The sequence below is a fragment of the Muntiacus reevesi genome, chromosome 2 (genome assembly GCF_963930625.1).
Source record: "Muntiacus reevesi chromosome 2, mMunRee1.1, whole genome shotgun sequence".
NCBI classification, from domain to species: Eukaryota; Metazoa; Chordata; class Mammalia; order Artiodactyla; family Cervidae; genus Muntiacus; species Muntiacus reevesi.
This window is the reverse complement of record NC_089250.1, coordinates 226,280,257-226,306,900: the sequence shown is the minus strand read 5'-3', so window position 1 is coordinate 226,306,900 and position 26,644 is coordinate 226,280,257. Positions and strand designations below refer to the sequence as shown.

Sequence of the window (26,644 nt, the reverse complement as noted above, 5' to 3'; positions counted from 1 at the left end):
AAGTGAAACCAACGAAGATATGCCTCAAGGGTAAAGTTTTCAGACTTTTCCCCCTAATTTGACTTGAAAATCCCTAAGTGATGAAAGGCTGCCTCTCAGGCTCCTTCCCAGGAGAGGAAGCTTGGGGGAAGGAGGGCTGATAGCTCAGCACTATTGTGGGAATGGTTGGGCTGTCCTTTTTTATTTCTTGGCTAGGTTCTTTGAGATGTGATTTATGTAAATCTTTAGTGTAAGTTTACCAACACACAGAGCTGTGAACAGGCACCACAGTCAGGATATAGAATGTTCCATCCTCTTCAAAATCCCTGGTTCTGCCCCTTCTTAAACTCCTTCTCTGTTCTCCATCCCTATCATTTGGCCTTTCCTAGAATGTCCAATAAATGGAATTACTTAGTATGTAGCTCTTTTAACCTGGCTTCTTTCATTCACTATCATCTCCTTCCAAAGAGCCATTGTAGACATTTTTCCCCTAATATCCCCCATGAAGTTTTAATGCCACATAGTTTATACATATGATAACACATTTGTGCTTTCAAACTGTGGTGCTGGAGAAGACTCTTGTGAATCCCTTGGACAGTCAATCGTAAAGGAAATCAACTCTGAATATTTATTGGAAGGACTGAGCTGAAGCTGAAGCTCCAGTACTTTGGCCACCTGATGAGAAGAGCCAACTCACTGGGAAAGATCCTGATGCGGGGAAAGATTGAAGACAAAAGGAGAAGGGGGCAGCAGAGGATGAGATGGTTGGATGGCATCACCGACTCAATGGACATGAGTTTGAGCAAACTCCGGGAGACAGTGAAGGACAGGGAAGCCTGGTGTGCTGTAGTTCATGGGGTCGCAAGGTCGGACACGACTGAGCAACTGAACAACGACAAAGTGTTTGCGTGGGTCTGTGTGGGCGTGGGAGCCTGGGTGGATGGCCGCCTCACCACGGAATGTCTCTCCTGTTCACAGAGTTCCACAATTCTATTGGAAGGCAAGCTCCCACGGGCTGCCATGAGTGTGGGGGAAACGGTGTGGAAGCCTCTCCTAGAGGATGCTTTGGTGATCTCAGGACGAGTGCTAGAACGGGGTCCCTGGCACCTTGGGGGTGGGGGGTGAGACAGTGACACAGGCAGTTGGGAATGAGAAGACTTTCCTGGCCTGGCCTGGCCGTGCCATTTTATAGTGCCCCGATGACAGTGAGAGAAGGATGACAGTGGTCCTGTGTCCCCCCAGCAGACTGCAGGAGCTCACAGTGAAGGAGGGAGGAGAGGCCAAGACGCTGCTGTCACAGCCGCCGGAGAGAGAAGTCTAGGTGTCACGGTTGGTGGGGTGATGATGAAGCCTGTGGGCCTACAGGAAAAGGGTAAGGTTGGGGGCAGCAGAGTTGATGGCATGCCGGTCACCAGTGGGAACCTGTCACATCATGCAGGGCCCCCATCTGGGTAAAATAGTGAGTCCTGTATTCAGGGCTGTGATGGTGGTGGCGCCTGGTGTAATCTTGACCTGAACCACTGTGCAAGAGGTTGAGCTTGGGTTCAACCTCAGAGAGACCCAAAAGTCATGGGACATGAGAACTTAAAAATTACAGTTCTGGCTTAGACTTTATTTGAAAATCATGGTTTCACTTAACCCACAGGATTTAGGTTTGTGAAAACTGTCACAGGTCAGTTAGGCAAGATGATCCTGAAATAACAAGCCAACCTCAAAACCAAACCACAACTTTTTGGTTGTTCTCTGGCTTACCAGCAATACATGCTTTTTTAGGAATGTTCTCAAAGATACAGATATCTGTTCTCACATGGATACGTGTGAAGGAGTGAAAAGTGGCTGTCCTCCAGGTGCTGGCTGGGCTGGCACTGTGTGTGTTTTTGTTGGTGTCTTCTGGTGGACATAAGCTCTATTATCTTGGGTGATTACCTGGGGTGGGGAATTGCTTGGTCACAGGATATTCACACGTTTAGATATTGTAAATACTGCCAGTTTGCCTTTATGGTTTTAATCTGTTGTGTAAGGTGTGAGGGTTCCAGCTGCCACACCCTCCACAAACTTGGTACTGTCAGTCCTTTTAATTTTAGCCATTTTTGGTGGAAATGGTGATGAGTTGCACTTGATGTGAAATGGCATGACAGTGTCACGAGTGGTGAGCGCCAGTGCTTCTGCAGGGCTTGGGGGGCATAAACCTGTCTTCTGTGTTACCACGATAACTCAGGAGAATAGAGATGGCAAGGAATCCCAAGGGCCCTCCAAGGTTGGCAGAGACAAGACAGCTATAAATAAAATACTAGGCTAATGGTGAGATTCCTCGATAAATTTTGTCATTAGCTATTAAGAGACCAGTGCTGACATTATTTATACAGATACACAGGTAGTGGTGTCCAAAATAACTCGCAGCTAAAAGACAGAATAAAATAAATAATTAGCAGCTAATATAATGGGGGTGCTGCCCAATCAGCATGGGTGCTAGCCAGGAGAGCCTGCAAGGTGGGAACTGGCTGGAAGCTCAGCCCTGTTCATAGGTCATGAACCTACCAGTTTAATAAAAGAGCCATGAAACCCGAGTAGTGCCTGGGAAATCCTGTTTATCCATGGTTAGATCGCAGCACATGGAAATGTGGCCCACAAGGGCTACCGTTGCTTATGAAGGTTTGATCAAGTATTAGTATTAATTGAGAATATTAAAGTCAGCAAAGAAAGGGAGTTCCTTAGTGGTCTAGAGGTTAGGATTCCGGCCTTTCACTGCTGGGGCTGGGATTCAATCCCTGGTCAGGGAACTGAAATCTCACAAGCTGAGGTGTGGCCAAAAAGAAAAAGAAAGCAAACACTGAAAAGTTTGTTTCCAAGAGATACTATAATCAGTTGTTCTGAATTCCACGGCCTTCGAACCCTCGGTTGCTTCAGAAACACACGTTCTCAAAAATCACAATATGAGTCCGATTCAGCCAGTGTCAGGCAAGGCGCCCAGTTAAATCTCAGCGTCAGAAAAGCAATGAAAGACTTAAAATACAAATACGTCCCAGGTCCTGCGTGGTACACATTCCTGCCGAGATGCTCCGCGGTTCTCGAATGGGCCCTGGGGCCGCGTCGCGCACCTCTTTCTCTCCTTCCAGGGAACAGATACCCTGTCTACTGTGCCCTGCAGCCCCGCAGGCCCGTCTGCAGGAAATGGTAAGTGGGTTTTCCCGGGATCTGGCGGGGAAAGGTGTGTCTTCCGAGGCCGACGCCCACCTGGGCCAGGTCCAGACCACAACCGAAAAGTCTTAACCTGAGCCTAGCCCGACCTCCGCTCCGCCCCCGACCCGCCCCCGGCCCACTCCCTACCCCTCCCCGCTCCGCTGACTCAGAGCCCTGTGCCTTCAGAGCCCAATCAGATGCCAGATAAGTAAACATGTATAGAATGAAGCATCTTATTGGCTAATAGAGAGCCAATCGACAGCTAATAGAGACCTGTCGCCGGAAGAGCCTGGCCTCAGAGGAGCGGGAGGGCGGAAGAGGTGGGCCTTTCGAGGTCGAGGGCGGCCCCGGGGACTGACGGGGCGGTGTGAGGGGCTGTGTGAGGAGCGGGCCCGAAGGAGGAGTGACACGCGTGAGCCAGCCCCGACTTTCGTCACGGCTGTCATCTTGAGCTTCGTCACCGCCCTCACCATAACTTAGGAGAATCGTGGCGGGCATTTCTGGGAGCTCTCGGGTGTCCGTTCGGTCTGTCAGCGGGCACTCATCCCAAGCGCGTCATGACAGGCAGGTGCCTCCCTCAGTCCTGCACGCTGGGCCGCCGCGCCACACAAGGGGCCTGGCACCCGAGTCACCTTGGGGCGCCCCACACCCCGAGTCACCTGAGGGGAACTCATACCCTGAGTCATCTGAGGGGGCCCCGGGACCTGTGTCATCTGGGGAACACCGACCCTGAGTCAGTTGGGGCACCCGAGACCCTGAGTCACCTGAGGCGGTCTGGACCTCGAGTCCACTGGGAGGCCACAGACCCTGAGTCACTTAGGGGTGCCCAGATATAAAGTCACCTGGGGGCCCTGGACCCAGAGTCATCTGAGGGAACCTGGACCCTGAGTCACCTGGGGAGCCCCAGTAGCCTCAGGTCACCCCGTCCCATAGTAGCTTGTAAAAGGTAGGTAGGAAAGACACCACACTATATCATATAAGCAGGAAAGGCAATTCATTGACTAATTGCGACTGTCGGGTGTAAGTCGTCAGGAACCAATGTACACAGATGCTTAAGGACTGTGGTCAGGGACTGTTGTCTCCATCTTTCAGCTTTGTTTTCTTCCCCTCCGGGGGCAAAATGACCACCAAGACCTCTGGAAAAGATCTTACAACTTCAACAGAAAAGGAAATTTCCTTTCCTAGTTATTTTAACACAAAGCCCCAGAATGAGGGGAGCCTGACATACTGCACCATGGGGTTGCAGAGTCGGACACAACTGAACAACAACAAGGAGAATGAGTTTCATTGAATTGACTTGGGTTATGACATTCTGAGTCAGTCTCTGGGACTATGTGGCTTCACCTTCTGGGCTAGAGATTTGGCCTCCACAAAGGAAATAACAATGCTCTTCTGACTGTTAGGGGGCTTGGGTGCTGTGCAGGGCAATATCCCACATTCTATGTTGTCAAGGATCAGGTGTGGGAGTTGAGCTCTGTGACCTGAAGCTATTACTGTAAATAGATAACAAAATAGTGATTATTATGATGATATCACTGTTACCATTTCCATGTTACATATGCTATTAGGAAAGCTGGAAGTTTTGCTTTGTTTTGGATTTATGCTCACTGGACACTCTCCGTATGGTGGCCAACATACTAGCAATTTGTTGTGGGGAGAATGGGGAAGAGTAACAGAATCTGTGTAGTTCCAAATGCTTTGTCATCCCAAGAGACAAAGCACCCAGTTGTTTTTTTACTGCAAAGAATTTCCTTAGATGTACGGTTTTGACAGTATTTTCCTTCAGAATTCTAAGTAAGCTCAGGGTGTATGATAAAGCATGTGCTGTGGTTAGCAGCTACACATCTTGGAAAGTTCTCACCAGGTTGGGATGTTCTTGTCTTTCCCAAAGGTCCTAGTATAGGTTTAGCTGAAGTGTGCCTGGTGGTGGTGGTTTAGTCGCTAAGTCATATCCGACTCTTGCGACCCCATGGACTGTAGCCTGCCAGGCTCCTCTGTTCATGGGATTCTCCAGGCAAGAATACTGGAGTGGGTTGCTATTTCCTTCTCCAGGGGATCTTCCTGACCCAGGCTGATTCCAGCTAAACCCTTTGGGGATGCAGGATTCCACAACAACTTGACATATGGGAACCCTTAGACCTTAGCACATGAGTGTATATCTACCTGCTTCTGTTATCACCCTCTGCCCCCTCTTACGCTCAGAATGATGACCCCTTCCACTCTTGGGAGGCAGTTGACTAGGACTTCCTTGGTGGCTCAGACAGTAAAGCGTCTGCCTACAATGTGGGAGACCTGAGTTCGATCCCTGGGTTGGGAAGATTCTCTGGAGAAGGAAATGGCAACCCACTCTATTACTCTTGCCTAGAAAATTCCATAGACAGAGGAGCCTGGTAGGCTACACTGCTTGGGGTCGCAAAGAGTTGGACACGACTGAACAACTAAACTTTCACTTTGACTTTCCACTCTTGGGGTTTAATGATATGAGCCAGGCTGGCTCAGGCTCTCACACTAGCATCCCTGCCTCCAATATACACAAAGAACTTTCTAAGCCTTCTTCTTTTCTAGGAAAAGAAGCACATTTCCAGCCTTTGGGAAAGACGTGTGTTGCATCGATCATTCGGTAAGGAAAGCAAACCTCAAATACTTTGCCCCAATCCTGACATGACCTTTGGTGGGGAGTAGAGCAGAAAATGTGGGTCCAGAAGCAGCATCTCATGAGAGGGTGTGTCAGCCAGTGGGGTCCATGGTTTAAGGGGCCATACAAGCCCCCAAATCTCTATATAGGGTCACCCACTGCCTTCCCCGCCCCTCAGTTCCTCATGATACCTTGAGACAGGGATTTAGGAGGCCTGGGAGAACCAATGCTGCCCCTTAATGTATCTGTTGTGGGCAGCTCTATCTGCTCCTGGAGAGGATGATTTTCCCTCTCCCCCTGCCTGTGGGTGTGGTGGGATCATATGGGATGGATGTGGAAAGTTCTGCAAACAAAGTTCTGTATGCAGACTGACGTGGATAACCACAGAAAGCAGTCATCCACCCTAGAGTTGGTTGTATTTCTCCATTTTTAGAAAGAGAGACCTAAGACTTTCTCATGGTAATGTGGCTGTAGGTGATTGCACATCCCAGCACACTGGGTCTGCAGGCTCTGTGGTCCCCCTCCAAGTGACTTTGGAGCATCCCAGGACAGTTTGCAGTAGCTGAGGCCCCTGTCCCTGCCCTTGCCCTGGATGCCATGTGTTAACCTTGCTCCCTCCAAGTGTGGATTTACCAATTCAGAGACTGCCTTGGCTTGCATCACTAATACAGCATTGCGTTAAATTCTGTTTTGTCTGCCTCTTGCTTAGATGTGCCCTGTCCCCAGCACTTTTCATCGAGAGCCCGTCTGCTGTGAGTGCTTGGCCAAATTTGGGGGCTACCTGCCAGTGCCCAGGGCTAAGGCAGCACTGCCTTACTGGGTCCCTCTCTCGTTGAGACCCCAAAATCAGGTAGGTGACTTGAATCAGGGGTTCAGATTTATGGAGATATGCTTGACATGTGATAAAATGGCACACATATAAAATGTCCCATTTGATAAATCTTGACATATGCGCACAATGAAGCCACCACCATAATTGTGATAATGTACAGTCATCTCTAGATATTCACAGGGGATTGGTTCCAGGATGCATGTAGATACCAAAATCCAGGGCGCTTAAGACCCTCGTATAAAATGGTATAGTGCAGTACACATACACAACCCTGAAAGGTTTCCTTGTACCCTTTTCAAAATTTATTTATGTTTTGCTGTGCTGGGTCTTCATTAGTGTGTTCAGGCTTTTCCCTAGTTGGAGTGAGTGGGGGCTACTCTCTAGCTGCAGTGCACAGACTTCTCATTTCGGTGACTTCTCTTGTGGAGTATGGACTCCAGTAGTTGCGGCTTGTGGCCTCTGGAGTGTGGGCTCAGTGGTTGTGGTGCACAGGCTTAGTTGCTTCCTGTCTTGTAGAATCTTCCTGAACCAGGGATTGAACCCATGAATCATGCATTGGCAGGTGGATTCTTACCTACTGAACCACTTGGAAAGTCCTCCTTGTTCTCTTTTGTAATTCCACTCAACCCTCTCTCCCCACAGTCCCCAGGCAACCCTGGGTTTGTTTCTGTCATTATAGATTCATTTGCATTTCCTTGAATTTTATTAAATGAAATCATATAGCGTGTACTTTTTTTGGTCTGGTTTCTTTTGTGGTGGTGGTGGTTTAGTCGCTGAGTCGTGTCTGACTCTTTGCAGCCCCATGGGCTATATATAGCCCACCAGGTTCCTCTGTCCATGGGATTTCCCAGGCAAGAATACTGGAGTGGGTTGCCATTTCCTTCTACAGGGACTTCTTTTACTCAGCTTGATTATTTTTGAGATTCTTCTATATGGTTGTGTTCATTGATAGTTCATTCCTTTTTACTGCTGAGTAGTGTGTTGTTATATGGATAGACCATTCATTCAGTGAAGGACGTGTGGATCATTTCCAGTTTTTTTCTATTTTGCCCAACAAATAAAGCTGCTGTGAACATTTGTGTATAAGTCTTTGTATGAACATGCCTTCATTTTTCTTGGGCAAGCACCTAGGAAAGGCATTGCTACATTGTATGGGAGATATATATTTAACTTTCTAAGAAACTGTTAAGTGTTTTAAAAATGGTTGTTCCATTTTACAATCTTCCCAACAATGTATAAAGTTCCAGTTCCTTCATGTCTTCATGAACACTTGGTTTTGTGAGTGTTTTAAATTTTGGCCATCTTAATAGGTGTTTATCTCATTGTATGTCTTTTTAATTAAAACATTTAAAAATTTTTGGTTTCAAAGATGGCGGGATCTCAGTTCCCTGATCAGGGACTGAACCTGCACTCCAGGCAGTGAAAGTGCAGAGTCCCAATCCCTGGACCACTAGGGAATTTCCTCTCATTGAGGCTTTAACTTGTGCATTTCTACAACAACTAATGATGTTTATCATCTCTTCGTATATTTTTACCATATGCATATCTTACTTGATTTGTGTCTGTTCAAGTATTTTGCCCATTAAAAAAGTTGTGTTGCTTTTTTTTTAATTACTGAGTATTGAGAGTTCTTTATATATCTGGATACAAGTTCTTTATTAGATAATTAGTTTGCAAGTGTTTTCTCCACGTTTTTGACTTGTATTTTAATTTTCTTATCACTGTCTTTCAAAGAGCAGAAGTTTAAAATTTTGATGAAGTCCAATTATCAATTTAATAATTTAGCCTTTTCTGGATCTTGCTTAGGCATGCCCATCCCCAGCACAGTGGTGGATCATGGTTGCCTTTTATCAGGCTGAGGAACTTCACTTCTATTTCTAGTTTTTTGAGAGCTTTTCAGTTTTCAGGAAGACTTTGTGTAGAGTTGGTGTTATTTTTCACTTCTAGTGTTTTTAGATGTTGGCCATGGGTCTCTGTCTTATATGACAATGCACATGGCAGAAAGTGAGTCTTTCAGAGTCTTCCAAAAGCTTACCTCCTACCCTTCTCCTCCTTTTCAGGGATAAAACATTCCCAGAAGCCCAACCTTTTTTGTCACCTTACCCTCCAGACCCTTTGTTGGCAAGTGGGACTGGCTGATCCCTGACCTGGCTGCTTTGCATTATAAGCAAAGTTGGTTTCTTTTAACAAGAGGAGGAATGATTGCTGTGTGGGTCCCCTGGTAGTTCTCTTGTCATGTCTTTGGGACTCTCAGCAGGCATGGTTGCTCTCTTGAATCACCACCTAGCTGCCTCTCTGGCCTGAATGTTCTCCTAGTTCTGCTCCCTGAGTCCTAGTGTTTCTTCTTTCCCAGTGGACGGTGCTGTGCAGGGAGCTGCCGTGGGCAGGATGGGGTCTTGTTGCTTCTGGTGCAGCACCTACCATGGAGAATGGGCTCAGCAGGTATGGGTGGATTGGGTAGCAGTGGCCAGAGTATCCTTATCCTGGCGGGCAAAAGGGTCCTATGTGAGAGGGGTCCCGTGCCATGGGGACAAGGAGCCAGGGTGCAGGGAGGTGCCCGGGTCTCTAGGCCTCGTCTTGTCTCCTTTGGAGGAGGTCCAGGACTCCCTTCCTCCTTCCTGCAGCAGTGTCTGTGCTTAGTAGCACACCTTACACCCAGGCTCCAGTGCAGTCCTCCCGCGGCCTCAGGAGGTTGCAGGGGTTACTCAAAGTAGTTTTGATTATGTTTTATAATGTGAGCTCTGAGCACATGGTTGGAAATTCCCGCAGTGCAGCAGGAGTGTGGTACACAGAACTCTCTGTCCTGCCCCTCTTCCGGAGGTGTCCTCATTTGGCCTTCTGGAGGTTTTCCGTGCTTGTGTTGTTTGGCTAGCAAAGTACAAGTCACCCTAAGGCCTGACTTGATACAGCAGTCACTGTGATCGCTCATATGGCTGAGGGACACTCTGCTGGCAGCTTGGCCTCAGGTATCCCTATCTTGGGATCAGCGGGCTGTCCCAGGCACTGTCGAGATGTGAGAGCAGGTGGACACCTATGAGGCCTTCAGCCTGACAGATCTGGCTGTTGTCACTTCCTACTTATTCTGTTGGCCAGTCCAGTACATGATCTGACCAGAGTCAAGGGGCAGAGTCTACTCTTCTGGAAGAAATTGCAGAATTGCAGGACAAAGGGTGAGGCTGGGGGTGGTGATAAGGAATTGGGGCGAGGATCTGACCCACCACAACTCATATACAAGCAACACTGCACACATAATCTTTTTTTTATTTTTTTGATGTAAATGGTAGCATGCTCTATTAACAGTGCTGCATTTCTCACTTAATATTGCATCTCTATGCTCATTGTATGTCAGGACAGACAAATCTGCATAATTCTTTCCAAAGGCCATCTATTCCATTTGTCCCTATGTTCATTACTTATTGTCCCTTATTAACCAGATTCAGGTTGTTTGGTCACTACAGTCAGTGCTGCACTGAGTGTTCTTGAGCAAATGCACATGTGTCTTCGCGGGATACAGTCCCAGAAGTGCAACTGCTGGACCAAAGACTATCCATGTTAGACTCTGACCGGTGTGGTCAAGGTGCTGGCAGAGCCCTCTCTCTCGCTGAGGTCGCTGAGGCTCAGAGGGGCTAAATGTGGTAGCAAGGGTGCTCCTGGAGGCCAGCAGGTTCAGGACGGAGCCAGGTCTCCTGACTGCCCCCATGTGTCCCATCACAGCACCACGCCCTGCAGATGTGCAGGTGGTCGGTAATGAGGGTGCTGGCCACCCCTGGGAATATCATGATGGGGGGACCTGCTCCCTCAGCCGGGCAGTCAGGGTGTACTGTGGGAGGGGTATAGCAGAGGCACTCTCCAGGGCCCCGTCCCTGAGGCTGAGGTTTTCTGGGGTGTGGCTCCACCCCCTTTTGGACCTTCTCTTCCCTTCCTCTGTTAGATCCAAAAGATGGTCCGGTCTTATATTCCCAAAACCACCAAGGCATGCCTCTGCCCATGCCACCGCTTTGGGGGCCACCTCCCGATGCCTAGGGATCAGGCCGTGATGCCCTACTGGGTGCCCCAGGTCCTGAGGTCTCACAAGAAGGTAAGAGGGAGGCTCGTATGGCAACAAGGCCTGAGAGTGAGGGGCGGGTCAAGGGGGGACTCGGAGCCAAGGGGAAGGGTGCTGGGTTCCTTCCCCACAGTGGCCTCCATTAGTGTCTAGGGGTCTCCTCCAGGCTGTGGCCTAGGACAACAGAGAACAGGAGGCAAGTGGTACTTGGGGCAGGCGCAGGTCAGGTGTCCTGGTGGTGTTGGGAAGGGTGGGATACACTGCACTCTGAAGAGGGTCTGCTGCCACCTTTCCCATCATTTCTTCTGCCCTTCCTCCTCCTCCTCTATTCTTTCCTCTTCCCTCTTCTCCTCCAACTTGCTCACCTCCCTCCCTCTTTCTTCCCACCGCACCCTCTTGCTCCTTGCCTCTCCTCTACCTCAGTTCTCTCGGCCTGTCTGAGCATCCTGCACTTGTAGCCCCAGTCTGGCAGGCATGGAGGGAGGGTTCTGGGGAGGGGCTGTAGCTCAACAGTCTGTGGTCACTCTTTGGCTGTCTGGCTACCTCCACAGCTCTGGGTTCTAGGTCAGTAGCTGTGGTGGGGTATGGTTGGCCAGGTCCAGCCCAGCTCAGTTCCAGAGCCACTCCTCTCCCTTGTTTTCTGAGTGTCCTGGAATTAGAGGCTTCTTCTGCCTTCACCCACATTCCATCTGCTGGTTTTCTGTCACCAAGTAGCAAAGTGTCACCAGAATTAAAACCTACAGGCCTTTTAAAAAGAGAACATAACTTGCATTCTGAGCTGGTCATGGACCCCTTTCTGGGGGTCTCCAGGCTAAATCACTGGGCCCCCCTCTTGGTGGATCACTGTGGCTGACACACTTGCCCACATTCTTATCTTTTATCTTAGGTGGTGAAAAGGCAGCAGAGTTTTAAAGGCATCTCAGGTAACTCAATGCACATGTGTCTCATTGTCCCCTTTCCCCAAGGAAGGTGGGATTCTCATGAACATCATGATGGGAGTGGGGTAGACTTCTGTCATGATGGATATAACACAAAGAAGGCCACAGTCTGGCACACACACCACTTCTCCAACACCTACCCTTACCAGGCATCACTAGTCACCCCTCATCTTTTCCCAGTGAACCCAGAGAAGCCTCAGGCTCTACCAGTTATCAATATTGACTCTCCGGATGAAACCAATTTGCAACCTGGGGTTAGGTGATATCTGAAGTGTTTTCTAAGCTCTAATCTTCTATAATTCATGATATGACTTGTGTATGTATGTGTTGTATATAAATATGTATTTATGACAATGTATAAGCTTCTATGTTGACATATTTCTATATTCATGTATTCATGACACATTGTATGTTCATGACACCACACTTATGCATATATTTATCATACAGTGTATACATATATTCATATGTTCATGACAGGCATAGCATATATTCACATGTTCACAGTGCAGTTCATAATCATGACAAGGTGTGTTCACATATCCTTATATGTGGCCTAATGTACGCATGTACTCATGTGCTTAGTCACGGTACACCAGGAGATGGTGTCTCTACTTGCACCTTTACTTTCTTCATCTCTGAAATGAGCAGAGGTGCTTTTCCTCACAGATGGTTGACATGTCTGCTTTCTCTGCATTGCATGTGAGCAAGGGAGTAGACATGTTTTGTGCAGTCAGATCACACCCTCCCCTTTCTGTGCTGGGGCCAGATTGAATGGTGAGTGCCCTTGATGGACTCTGTGGAGGAGGAACTGAATAAAACAGAGAGGCTGGGTGTCTGACAAGGGGTTCTTGTGATGCACAGGTGATTTGAGTGGCCCACCCAGAGCCTGGGTGTGCGCAGATCGGGGTAGAGTGGTTGGGAAATGAGCGGCCACTACCTCTTATGCTCACCTCTTCATGTAGAAGCTACTTAACTTTTCCCTGATTTTAAAAGCACAGTTAGGAGGAGCATGAATTGTCATAGCCTTTGGCAGGAGGTTTGGAATTATTGATCAAATTTTATAATGTGAAATATCTTTAATCCAACAAGCCCATGTCTGGGTAATATCTGTGGGCACTCCACGCATGTCTGTCTGTAGCAGTGATTTCTTTGGCAAAAAATTGGAAGCAACTTAAGCGTCTCTTGGTGGGAGGATGGACATAAATAGAGGTGCATTTGAAATGTGGCACCAGCTACCTAGAGTTCACAGCTGTTAGGGACGATGAAATCGACCCTCCAACACATTGCAACGTAGAATAACAAGTCAGTGTAGCCTAGGCAATAGGACTCCACTAGTGTCAATTTAAGGACTTCCCTGGTGGCTCAGATGGTAAAGCGTCTGTCTACAATGTGGGAGACCCCGGTTCGATCCCTGGGTGAGGAAGATCCCTTGGAGAAGGAAATGGAAACCTGCTCCAGTACTATTGCCTGGAAAATCCCATGGATGGAGGAGCCTGGTAGGCTACAATCCATGGAGTCACAGAGTCGGACACGACTGAGTGATTGAACTGACTGTCAATTTGAAAATGAAAGCTCTGTTCGTGTGAGGTGAAGGTTGGTTTCGTGTGTCTGAGCTGACAGTCACAGATAATCTCTGTGGGTGGAAAAGGGGCAGGTCAGCCCAGCAAAGAGAGACTTTGGTGGGGGGGATGTGCACGGTGAACAAAACAGATAGCAGCACATTACCTCAAGTTTTAGGTGGAAGAGCCAGAAATCGCTTTATTAAGAAAAGTGTCAGTAGAATGAGAACCCCCTGAGAAACTGCTCTTCTCACTGTATAGTCACCAATGTAGTGGTTTATTTTTATTGGTTGTTTTTGGCTTTGACTACTCTGCATCTTTAAGAAAGGGTAAAAACTTGGTCATTTTATTAGTGAATCATGCATCCATTGATAACACTGTTAAAAATCAGTATTAATTTTTACTCCAGCCGTGGTTTTATAGTTCAGGTGATTTATGTTAATAATATTTCAAGCCTCAAACCCATTCAAGGACAGGAATGAGAATGTGTTCACAGGATGGGAGTGAGAGTGCCAGTCTCACTGCCACCAGGAGGTTAGGGAGCCTTCTCTCTTCTGAGCTTCATACAGAGTGACCTAAAAATAGGAGATGGTTCCTTTGGCCTCAAATCCAGCTGATTTCCATTTTCGAGAGAAAATTCTGTGTTTCTGATCTTGTAAATAGAGGGCTCATGTGCTTTTCTTCTTTATGCTCTTGTGATAGAGTTTTTTTTATAAAGAAAATATAGTTTATATTTATTAAGAATGTATTTTATATTAGTATGATTAGAGTGTACATTTTTAGTAGTAGCATATTAACAGCATAGCAAAAATAAATGAGATATAACATCAAGAGGGTCAAATGTGACCAAAGCAGGTCTTGAAAAAGCTAAAGAGCGTTGAGGAGACAGAGATGTTTGAATTCCATTTGTGTTTGTGGTGGTTGTTTACTGCTTATTGTGGGAAATTTCAGATACCGTGAAAAAACCCATGTTCCCTTCCCTCGGCTACAGCCACGATCAACTGACCAACTCCTGGATGATTTGGTTTCTTCTCTGCTTCACCCACTCCATACCCCCTCCAAAAAAGGAAAAAGAAAAGATTACTGTGGAGCAGATCACTGCTAACTACCATATCCTTTCATTTATAAATATTTCAGTAGGCAGCTTTAAAAGATAAAGACTCAGAAAACACAGCCACAAAGACCCACAATCACTGTAGAAACAAATACATAGCCATGCTCTCTTTATCTCCATGGGTGCTGCGTGAGTGCCCACACCCCAGGACTGCGACCTGCCTTGCTGTGACACCTGGTTTATTTGCTCTGGTTTCCCGAGGGCTCTCTCATGGGTGCAGACTCGAGAGCACCCTGTCCCCACACCCCTCGGGGCCTGACTCACTTTCTCTGCCTTAGAAGCCCCTCTGGATGTGCGCTCCGGGTACAACCGCTGGCGGATCTGTGGCGAAGGGTGCCATCTCCTCAAGTGGCAGGAGCTCCAGGCTCTTCACCAGGCTGGGCCGGTGGCCTCGGGGCAGCCAGAAGGCCCCCCAGCCCCCCTCCTGCCCCTCAACCTCAGCCTCCTGACACTCCTCCATGCTCTGCTGAGGGTCATGGAGGCCATCCGGTGAGCAGGTGTGGGTGGGGCAGTGGTGACCTTGGGCTTATTTTACATCCCGGGCTTTAGTTGAGTTGAGCGTGTGAGAGAACTTGGTTGTTGCTCAGCAGAGGGTGAGAGGTGGGCACCGCTCTGATTCCTGTTATGTTGTTACCATCGTCTGGACTGTTGCTCGTACCTGACACACACACCTTCTAGAAAATGCAAGGGAAGAACAAACCAGATACATCAAGGTTAGGGCCAGTAGTATGGTGGGGGAGCATCTACCCATCTTTATTTCCTCACCTCTTTCCTGTTCTCAAGTTTCTAAATTCCCCTGCCCCCCAAAGACCACTGGTTTCAGTTTCTGCAAACTTCTGTTGTGTTGGGGTGGGAAGTGGATTTTATGCCAGCCTGACCAGCCATCTCTCTGGAGTTTCAGCACACTACAGCCTTGGGGAACCTGCTGCCTCTCTCACAGCCCAGCCCCAACTATCAAGGCTCCATGCTGAAAAGCCCTTTCTGCAGCCTTGATCACACCTGGCTTTGCCCAGTCCTGCATTTCTCACCTGGGACCCCACTCTGCCCCTGCCACCACCCAGGAAGCCTCCAGGGCAACCTCAGATTCATTGCAGGGCCTCTGCTTACCTGGTTACTTGCTTTAGTCCCCTCAGTAGCAGCTCTCCTCCTCCTTCTCCTCCTCTTAACGCCCCTGCCCCAGTTTACCCATGTCCCCAGCCACTACCCCATCCACCTTCTTCCTGTTTCTTTCATCACACCTATATATAAATATATACAAACACATACCAATATGTAAATAGAAGACATGCAAATACATATCAATAGGTAAATGTGCACAATTAGAATTTACATATATTGACTTATTTACTTTTTGTCTGTCTCTTCCACCCAGTTGTAAGAGGAATGTTCTAGAAAATGTCCAGTATCTGAAAACAGTATCAAATGTCTTTTGCCCAGTTTTTTAGCTGTTCAGATAGGAAACCAGCTCTGTCATTGTCACTCCATCTTGTCTGGAAGTGGAAATTCCTCTCCCTGCATCCTGCCTGGCCACTCTCCTAGTATTGGGTGCTCCCTGTGGTCACATATGACACCATGATGCACATTCACATACAAGTGCCTATAGTGGATCTGGGTTGCAGCTTCTCCAGGGCGAGTGCCCCAAGGAAGGAGCCGGCCAGGGGTCTGTCAGCTTTGCATGATCTGAATGGGTCAGCACTGTGAGATTTCCTTCTTTGTTTTTCTTTAAGTTTCATCTTTCTTTTTGTGTTTGCCAACTTGATGTCAAATTTAGTTGGACTCCCTAGTTCCCACTCTGGGAAGAGCAAAGATAGAAACTTGTCTGTAGATGGTCCATGTTAAGTATTAATAGGTGGTCCAGGTGGGCCAAAGGAAAATTGCTAATACTTTTTTGGGAGGTGTTTGCTTCTGAGCCAGGATCTTAGGGCAGAGGTCAGGCACTAACCAGCTGTTAGGAGAAATACCTTATCTGCCTGGGGTGTATGTGGGGTGCCTTGTGAGATCCCCCAAAGTGCACACCCAGTTTCTCTCAGAAGCTGCTGGCCCATCTGCTGGCCTGGAAGAGACTTGCTAGAACTCAGAGGCCATAGGAGAATGGATAAGCTCCAAACCTTCCCAACAGGGAACCCAGAAAGAGGAGCGATGAGTCAATCCTTGCCTTCTTGTCTGGACTTGCTATGCCTTTGTTTTTTTCAGTTCCTTCCACAATTCTGCAGAGCTGGCATTCTCCTTGGAGTCCAGAAGGGAGAGTGGGCTGAGGGGGTTGAGTGCCTTGCCTCAGGTCCCACCCTGGATAGTGAGCCAGCCAGGGTGGCTCCCTGTCTTCTGCGTAGGCTCCTCAGTGACTGAGTGTGTATCCTCCTCTACCGCGGGGTTTTCTTCACCCTCCACCTTGGGGAGATTCCTCACATGGGCCCTACAAGGCCAGTATGGTTTCATTTTGGGGGTCAATTCCTAGTAATTGCCTTTCTCTTTGCTTTCTAGCCAGCTTTTTTGGGTATGAAGTTGGAATCAACGACTACTGTCAAGAACATCAACAAAAATGTCCATCCTCCTCAAGGTCTTTAACAAAAGCCATCAAATCAGGGAGAGTCTGTAATAGTCACTGTTCTCTCAGTCAATGCAAGTTATTTATCATCAGGTGATTTTTAGTTGTAATGGAGTTGCTGTGAATGTGGGTGAGATTCCATTATGAATATGATCAATAAATGTTACTTGTGAAACTCTTAAAGTGATCACTTTTTAAAAAATGATTTCCTCAGATTTTCCTTTGTGAGGGTGGGACTCGTTCTCCACCTCTGTGTCCCTGTGGGCAGGGGGCCATCTCTGAACTTCTCTTCCCTTTGCAAGGACAGGAGATCCTCTGGGTGAGGATCCTGAAATGGCTTTAGCATCTGTTTCATGTGGGTCTCACTTTAAGTGACATAAAATTGTATGCAGTTTGTATTTTTAAAAACAGATATCGTTCACATACCATAAAATTCACCTTTTTTACAGTGATTTAATGGTTTTTTTTTTTTTTTGCTATATTTACAAGGTTGTACAATTGCCACTACTACCTAATTCCAGACATTTTCACCCCCAAAAGAAGCCCTATACCTATTAAGCACTTACTCCTTGTTCCCTTCTCTCCTCACCCCTGGAAACCACTAACCTACTTTCTCACTTTTCCGATTTTGTATAGATGGAATATGTGTCCTTTGCATCTGGCTTGTTTTCATTTGGCGTAATATTTTCAAGGTTCACTCACATTGTAACATGTGTCAATTCTTCATTCCTTTTTTTTATGGCTGGATAGTAAGCATTGCAAGGACAGACCACATCTTGTTTATCTGTTCATCAGTTGGTAGACACTGGGTTATTTATACTTTTGGGGTATTATTAATAATGCTGCTGTGAACATTTACTTATGACTTTGGTGTCAACATGTTTCATGTCTTTTGGGTATGTACCTGGGAGTGCTGGGTCACATGGTAACTCCCTGTAATGTTTTGAGGGGCTGCCTCAGGTTTTCATGGTGGAAAACACTGCTTCATTTTATTTGTTTATTTATTATTATTATTTTTTAGAGCAAAGTTTAAAAAAAACTTACTTAATTTTGGTTGCTCTTCAGTGCTGTGTGCGGGCTTTTCTCTAGTTCTTGTGAGCAGGGGTTATTCTTCATTGCAGTGGCTTCTCTTGTTGTGGAGCACAGGCTCTAGAGCACGCGGGCTTCAGTAGTTGAGGCACTCAGGCTAGCTAGTTCTGGCTCTCAGGCCCCAGAGCCTGTGGGTTTCAGTAGTTGAGGATCACAAGCTTAGTTGCTCTGTGGCATGTAGCATCTTCCTGGACAGGGATTGAACACATGCCCCCTGCACCGGCAGGCAGGGAGTCCCTGTGTACCATTTTACATTTCATATTCCCACCATCAAAGTATGAACTGTTTGATTTCTCTGTGTCTGAAGAGACTTGTGTACACAGGCTGTTGCCATGAGTGCTAGTTGTGGGGTGACTCTTGTCTGTTATTTCTGCTCAGTTCAGTGTGGGACCTGCTCTGCAGACACAGGTGTATTGATGTGTCTGAGTCTTCTGTGATGTGACCCCACCATGCAGCAGTGACAGGGCCTCCCTTCCCCACACCTGCACCGGGCATGCCTCCTCCTCTTAATCTCTGCCAGTGTGAGAAGCAGAGCGTGCTGTTACTACGTCCTTAACTGGCATTGCTTAATTGAGGTGTGAGCAGCTCCTCATACGTTTGCCAGCGTTTGTGCTGTCTCTGCTGCAAGTGGTCTGTCCGCAGCGTTTGCCATCCCTTCTGCCATCTCATGTGATTCCAGCTGAGGACAGCTGATGATGCCAGTTACTGTACTTAGAACAAAGCAAGACAGAAGAGCGAGGCATCTTCAACTGGAATGTCCTTGGACTTCAGAGTGCAGTCCTGGGGGCTGAGGTCATGGTCGAAGGTGTGTGTGAAGCATGGAAAGTCAGCCAGGCGTAAAGCAAAGCACATACTAACGTGTGTGCGCCCCTGAGTCACTAGCATTTATGAGCTGGGATGGCAAAGTATGAACCCTTATGGGCCTCTGACTGTCATCAGTTGACCCAGTTGGGAACTGAGACGTGCCATTTCATAGACATAGCTTTCTTCCTCAGGAGGTCTGACTCTACAGAAACTGAAAGCAGAGAAATCGTCAGGTGGCGACGGTGCTAGGAAGAAAGGCAAAGCAGAAAAAACATGGGTGGTGATTGGGTGGGGGCCCTCTCTGAAGAGGAGACCCTGGGCGGAGGATTGAATGGGGTGACTGTGGGGTGATAGGTGCGAAGGCCCTGAGGATGGATATGCTTGGAGCATGAGGAAGCTTAGGAGCCCAGTGTGACTCGAGTGGAGAGTGAAGTGGACTGTGGTCAGGGATGGCGGTCTGGAGGTTAGCTCAGGCCTGGTCCCGAGGTCTTGGCATCGTTTGAGGGCCTCAGGGTTTATTCTGCCTTGGAGAAGCCCTTCGGAAGCGCCTGGACTGAATGGCCCCAGGCTGGCTTCTAACTTGCTCCCTCTGGTGGCCATGCTGAGGACTGACTGAGGAGAAGCGGTCTCGCTACCTAGGAGGGTGGGAATGAGCCTGAGCTCCTGGTGTGTCATGAGCATGGAGACAACAGGATTCGCTGGTGGATTGGCTGAGTTGGGAGAGCAGTGGTGCAAGGAGTGGGTGTGGTGGGCACCACCGAGGAGCCACGTAGAGGTGCTGACATCGCTGTTAGAACTGAGTCTGTGTGGAAGGGGAGTGTGGCTGGAGGTGTAAATTTGAGTCACCAGCTGGCTTCTTTTGGAGCCCTGCGGCTGGATGCAATCACCTGGGAGTTGATGTGGGTGGGGAGGATGGAGACTGCGGCAAAAAGGGGGCCAGCTCCTGTGGGTCCTGCCACCTGCCTGCTCCAGGTCATCCAGGGCACCATCAGACACACCTTCTCTACCACTGGGATTTCTGGGTGGCAGAGTTGAGACTACATGCCATGCCGAAAGACTGTGACCTGGTCACTAAAATGATACTGAGGTGTTCCTAGATGATTGGACTTCTCACATAGCGATAAAAATGGGATCTGATGTTGTTATCCCTCCACCCTCTCTAGCTTTCTCCCCCTCCTCCTCTCCCATTTCCTGTCCTTCCTTCTCTCCTCCTTTTACCCATTTTTTCTCCTCCCCCTCCTGCGAGTCTTGTTTCTGGGTAATCTTTCTGCCATCAGTGATTATATACTAGAGGCTCTCTACAGCCTAGGAGGGCCAGCTTCAGGATCTCATGGTCTGTGCTCTCCTGGGGCAGAACTGTGGAGGACCCCCTCCCCTCCATTACCACCACTGAGGAGTTGCCGTGGACAGCGGTGCCTGGCGGGCTGTAGTCAGTCCGTGGGGTTGCAAAGAGTCCAGCATGACTGAGCGACACACTTAGTGGTAAAGGTGGTACATTTGTGCATTTTACCGAAATAAAAAATTAAATGGAAACAAAACTGAAATCATTGGTGTTTACTACTGGTGTAGATCATTTGCTTGTTGTGCTCACAGCTGTTCTCAACTCTGAGTGTTGTAGTCTGTGTCTTGTGCAGCCTAGGGGACCTGAGGGCTGGGATCTAAGAGCACATTGGTGGAGTCAGCTAATCTCCAGGGCAGGGGGATCCTGTTGAATTGCTCTGCATGTTTTACGAGGTGCCTACTATGTGCTAGGGGTCATGCCAGCCACTCATGTGGTTCCAGTACCCAGTGTGAGGCCTCTTAATTGGCTTCAAATGTAGCTGTGGTGTTCCTGAGCCGCTTAATGACCTTGGGTAATGAGGTGTCTCAGGCTCAATATTTGTTTAATGCTTTATTCATGGGCACAAAACAGTGGTAACATTAACTTCAGGGGAACTTTAATGATGTATGTGTTTGGTGAAGTCCCCAGCTCCCGACCCTTAAGGTGCTAGATCTGTTTGGGGCCATGTGAAATGTTTTGCATCACTTACAAGAAAGAAAAAAGAGGTGCTGTTTTTCTTTGGGAAAAGATGAGGTATTTCACAGCCAAACCTTGTTCTCCTGTGGAACATTTGTCAAAGACTGCAGAAAGGAAACATATGGAAATTTCCAATACTTCTTCTAAAGGAAGGAGTTGGACTTGTCACATCCCATCCACCCATCTCCCCATCTACTTTCCTGTCACAGGCTGAGGCCTGCTCTATTCCACCAGTCCTGGGGTCAGTGTGTGTGTCCAGACAGCTGGATGAGGCCAATGATTTCATCTTTCTGAGCTCCCATTTCTTCACTTGCCAAGCGAGGCTGTGTTGGTGACAGGCTTGGTGACTAGCCGAAAGCCTAGCCTAGAGCAAGCAAGCCTTCAATGCATGTAGTCAAGTTGTAGCCATGACCGATAATAATAGTAATATATTCTGAGATAGGCACTGTTTTCACCCCGTTTTACATATGAAACTGAGGTAGAGCCCTTGGATTCTGTTTCCTCTTAGAGCACAGATGTGAAATGTGCAGGAACCTGGCCGGACTGGACCCTTGGAGCTGCTCCTTGCTGCTTGAGTGGCTGTGATTTCTAGATCCCTGGGTACCCCCAAGAGTCTGGGATCCAAGGGCCTGCCTGAGAGGAGACCAGAGGCTGTAATTTCCTACCTTTGGATACAGTGAAAAGATTAGAAACAGTAAGATCATCACTTCATTTTCTTTTCCTATTTAAATAGCTACCTTCCTTCCTACTCCCCTCCAATCATTCCAAACAAAGTCTGCTTGGGGTTTTCGAGCTTCTTCCTTGTTTCTGTCCTCCCAGGTGAGTGAGAAGCTGATTACGACCCGGGCAGGCGCAAGCAATCCCTGTTTGTGCAATCCCAAATTCTTCCTTCTTAAATAAAATTTAAGACCATCTGAAAACGAGCTGCAGGGGTGACCTCTCAGCTTTGATTCTTGGTTGAGTTTCTGAAAGGCCTATGAAGCTGAGCCTGCTAATGCGCTGAAATAATTACCCTCAGCTCCAGGGAGGTGTTAATGCCTGAGGTGTTCGCTTGCCAGTTGTCTTGCAGCTAGTGAGAAGCAGTGTCAGCCTCTCCCACTTACTGTCAAGTCACAGCCTTACCATCTTCTCCAGGCTTGCTGTTGATCCCAGCTGATGGCAGCCACTTGACTCTGGTCCAGAGGATGACGTAGGTGCCTCCACCTGTGCTTCCAGGCGGTGTCCTTGGGGACAGACCTAGACAGGTGGTGGCAGCCAGCTTCCACGATGCTCAATGGTTCTACCTCCTGGAATTCACATCCTTGTGAACCCCTGCCCCACTCATTGCACCACGGTTGGTTTGTGTGACCATTAGACTCTGCAGAGGTGATACTGTCACTTTTAAGATTAGGTCCTGAATGATGCTGTGGCTTCCATCTTGGTGCCTCCATCTCTTGCTCTCCTACTCCGTCTCCTCTTCCTCCTCCAACTCTCTGTCTCTCTGTCTTTCTATCTGTCTCTCTGACTCTCTCCCTACCCTTCCCACTTCTCTCTTAGATCCTTTTCTTTGTGGAAGCTGGAGGCCATGTCCTGAGGAGCCCTGTGGAGAGGCTGCATGCTGAGGAACCTCCGCGTCAGTCACTTGAGTGAGCGTGGCTGCAGGTCCTCGTGCTCCTGCGGAGCTTTCATGACTGCACCGTGCCATCTGCATGGTTGACTCTTCCTGCAGGAAAGTATCTTGGGTCTTGTAAGAGCTGGAGACATTTACTCATTTACCTATCGAGTGGACAGCTGATCATGAATAAACACAGGAATGTAGGAATGTGAGAAGATGTGTCTAGTAAATGAGCTAGAGAGACTTCTTTGCAGCAGTTACTAAGTATTACATCAGAATGTTTTGCTGTTCTGAGATGGAAAAGGGGAAGGGAAGTGAACTGATGTCTTTTGAGTGCCAATAGTAATGATAGCTACTCTTCACTGTTTCCCACCTCTACCTGCTTCACATTCTTTTTACATGCATGGTATTTATTCATCCTTCCTTTAACAGGTGAGGTAATGGAGGCTTAGAGAGATATAGTGATTTGCCCAAGGTCATATAGCCAGGCAGTGTGTGAGTGTGGGTTCCACCCAGCTATGTCTCCTTGCAAAGGGGTGAATAGTGAATGGAACAGATGTGGAAGGGACAGAACACCAGAGCTCGAAGACATTGAGGTTCTATAGACGGTGACCATGTTATCAAAAAAAGAAAAATTGAGACGTACAGACTGAAAAAAATATTTTTTCTAAAGTGTATGAATTTATAAGAAAAAGAATCTTAAAAGACAGTCAAATAAATTGCTTATTTTGAAAAGAAGAAAGTTACATGAAGAGAAAACAAAATTATGCAGAAAGGTTTTCACCTATCAGTGTTAGTCCATATCATATCAGAATGTTGGAAATTGGGAAGACCCTGGAAAATGGGGCACTTATGGTCGTCATGGTTACATGATCTGGTTATTCCAGATTAGCTCTGAGGATTGAAGCTTTGGTCACTTTATCCTCCTGGTCAAGCAGCTGGCTGGATTTTGGGTCCTGGCTATTCCTGTGTCAGTCGAACTAATTTTTAAGTAAAATTTTAATTCTTTGATAACTTCAGATTTGTCAAAACTAAGGAACATTTCTCTTAAGTAAACTGTAGATGGTATTCAGATTTCACCAGTTTTTCCATTAAGGTCCTGGGGTGCAATTCAGGATACCTCACTGTGTCTCTCACACTTTTTGAATTAACTTGAATATGCTCTCAAAACCTTGGACCCTGAGCTGAAGCCCTACTAGCTAATCAGGAATCCATTCACCTGTACCTTTAAGGAATAGCAGCCCAATAACTTCTTGTGCTTTAAGCCCATTTCCTCTAGTGGCATGGTGGTCACAGTGGGTAGATATATTTCATCTCCTGGGCCAATTGTAATCTGTTGGTGGATCTGAGTAGTGTGTCAGGAATGAGGAAACCACATCTGATTACCGTGATCAACTAGCAATGTCTGTTCCAGTCATGGGAGTAGAGAGGAGTGATGTGTGCTGAGTATATGCCTTCAGCCCGAGAATGTTTCACATTTCAGCATTCTGCCCCCATGTCTAGGAGGGGAAGCCATATTTGAGTGCAGGATTATGGAATGGGGTATCTCTACCGTATCAGGCACACTTAGACAAGGGTAGTGGTTGTGCTGGTGGTGATGATGATGTAAACATAGCTAGGTACCATTTATTGAGTGCTTCGTAAGTCTCAGACACTGTATTAAGTGTGCCATGTAAATGTTGCACTTATTCCTTAGAACAGCCCTGTGAGGTAGGGCACGATTGTCATTCCCATTTTATAAATGACAAAATTAAGACATAGATAAGGAAGTTTTTCCAACTCCTGCAGCTTTAAGTTTCCTTTTAGAGGAGTCATTGTCCTCCAGTAAGGCAAGGGTCACCAAGCGCTGTCCATTCAGAGGTTCTCCATCTCAGGCTGCACGTCACACCCTTCTCCTTAGGTGTTGATCATCACCTGATCAAGTAACCTGTTTTGGGCTTTGGCAACTGGAGCATTCTGTGGGATTTATTTGGAGGCATTTGGGGCAAGAGCAGGACTGAGTGCAACTTCACAGACGCGACAAATAGGGAGGGCCAAGATCTGTATGTCCAAGAGAACGTCTGCAGGGTTCAGGAATTGAGAAATGATTTCCCTAAATGGATAATGTATATCTGTGCCAGGGATGTAGATTAAAATCTGGAGTTTCAAAGGAAAAATTGTCGTTCTCCTAAAGGAAGTTCTTCATTGATTGAAGGAAAAAACAGATTAAAAAAAAAAAATCTTTTGGTAGATAAAGTTCTCAGTAATCTGAGCCCTTATGAGATTGTGAAACCCCATCTGCCCCAGGGCTTTCCTGGCCCCACACCCCAGCCTGACTGTTACCCCAGTTTTTATTTCTAGCCTCCTTTCCTCTGCTCACTCTCTCTGCTGGGAGCACTCTCCCTCCCTCCTCTTTTCCCTTTCAGAGTCCCTTTCTTGTGGATGCTGCTCCTCTTCCCCAGGCCTGTCTCCCTGCTGTGTCCTGGCTGGAAGCCTCTGGAAGGCAGTGTTGTATGTGATGTTCTCAGTGCTTGGCCCAGGCCTTGGGCATGAAGTGGTTCAGGAAGGTTCATACGCCAATCAGTGTGTTTTAAAAAGTGAACACATGTGTAGCCAAGAGGAATTTTCTTTCAGCTACATCTTCAGAACTGCAAGAGCTCCTTAGACAGGAATATCTGTGCCCAGAGCAATAATTAAAGCCTCCTACTTTTGTCACACTCTTACTGCACTGTGGGCTGAACACGTGTCCTCTTATCTCACCCTCACTGAAGTCCTCTGGGCAGGTGGTTTTTCCCCTTTTATCGAGGTTATGGAGACTGAAGTTACTTGGCCAGAGACCCACAGCTGTCAGGAATTCTTGCTGATCCTTGAACCCAGCAGCTGCCCAGAGTACAGGATCCCAACCCAGAAGGATCATTAGAGTCGAGGAAGATGGTGGGGCCAGGATGCAGGGTTTGGGGCAACCTCCTCTCCACCACCTCACTGTGTCTCCCACTGCACACCCGTGATCAGCAGCCTAGGCCACTCTGTGTGTCATCTCCCAAATACCTTCTCCCCTCTTGCTGGGGAGTTGCAGCTGCATGTTCCTTAAAATGCAATTATAAAGGCAAAATATAAAAAGTAGCTACCTAAAGCTTTGCAGAATCTTCAAAATGTATTAAAACTGTTCCACTTAATATAAATGACTATAAATGTTATACAGAAATAACATAAATAGAATTTTTGTAAATTGTTAAATTTGGTAAATTTTGAAAGTTAAGTTGGTCATTGAGCAAACTGATTCTTTGGGAGAAGAGATGTGAGGCCATTTGGGCCCCATCAGGGCTGGTGCTAGCCCATGAAGTGGGCAGTTGGGCTTGATTCTGTCGGGAATTTCGATGAAGTATGTAGAATGAGACTAGAAATTGCCTATTGAGGCCCAAGGGGTGAGTGTTTACCCACTGCCTCTGATCTCCTGTAGGTGGAGGGAAGTTCTATAGATGGTATGTCTTTGGCTCTTCCATGACAGGAAGAGCTTCTGGAGGTTGTAGGCAGAGAAGCTGGGCAGAAAGCAAGACATGCAGAGGGCAGCGAGGCATGCTACTGTGCACAGACTGCATCTGTGCACTAAGGGCTGCTGCAGAAATTGCGGGAGCAAGATGATGGGCTGAGAGAATAGCACACAAGGCATGAAACCGCCAGCATGCCAGCCTCAAAGACACGCTGGTGCTTCCCAGACATGCTCTGGGCTTTCCTTCACCTCCTTTCCCCAAGCAGTTCCTCCTCCTAAGTTGTCACGTTTCTGCCATGCAAAATAGAAAATAGGTAATTCGTTTTACCAGCATCACATTTAAAGATCTTCCTATAGGCTGTATTTGCTGCTCTTAGCCTAGGATTTGGGCACAAAGCCTAATGGAAATCGTTATGTCATTAGGGATTTATTAGGTTCATAGCAACATTATCTAATATTAGATTTATTATATTCATAGTAACATTTACATGTCAAGGGCAGGTTGGAGAATATTTTGGCTCATTTGCTATAGAGTTTGTGTGTGGTTTACACATTCATCTTCAAACCAGCCAGACTTTTTAGGGTCTTCCCAAGGTCAGACACAGAAGTGCCAATGCCCATCACAAGATAAACATGTGTTACAGATGTTGGGGGGATTACAAAATTCCTTTTCTCGACATAAACTGTTTGTGGTTCTCTCTGTTCCTTTCTCTAGGTAAGTTTATTTTTCCTGACTGCCATTACTGACTAAACTCTGTCTGCCTCACTTGAAAGCTCCTAGGAGGTGGAAAGACTGAGTTTCTGGAGGTGGAATTGATTATAGATTATATTAAAGACCAGG

The 26,644-nt window shown here is 47.3% G+C and overlaps 1 protein-coding gene across 1 annotated transcript; it reads left to right on the top strand.

Annotated features, from left to right (window-relative positions):
* Positions 1-3,511: 3,511 nt before the first annotated feature.
* Positions 3,512-17,013, top strand: C2H16orf95 (chromosome 2 C16orf95 homolog). Its single transcript, XM_065920447.1, has 7 exons — positions 3,512-3,723; positions 5,725-5,779; positions 6,504-6,644; positions 10,558-10,704; positions 11,558-11,594; positions 14,564-14,774; positions 16,767-17,013. The coding sequence occupies exons 3-7, from the start codon at positions 6,504-6,506 to the stop codon at positions 16,783-16,785; spliced, it is 555 nt and encodes a 184-aa protein (XP_065776519.1). The 5' UTR covers positions 3,512-3,723; positions 5,725-5,779; the 3' UTR covers positions 16,786-17,013.
* The last annotated feature ends 9,631 nt before the right edge of the window (positions 17,014-26,644 follow it).

Coding starts and splice junctions, on each gene's coding strand:
- C2H16orf95 (XM_065920447.1), top strand. CDS start 6,504: ATGTGCCCTGTCCCCAGCACTTTTCATCGAGAGCCCGTCTGCTGTGAG. Junction 6,645..10,557: donor CGTTGAGACCCCAAAATCAG/GTAGGTGACTTG, acceptor TTCCTCTGTTAG/ATCCAAAAGATGGTCCGGTC. Junction 10,705..11,557: donor TCCTGAGGTCTCACAAGAAG/GTAAGAGGGAGG, acceptor CTTTTATCTTAG/GTGGTGAAAAGGCAGCAGAG.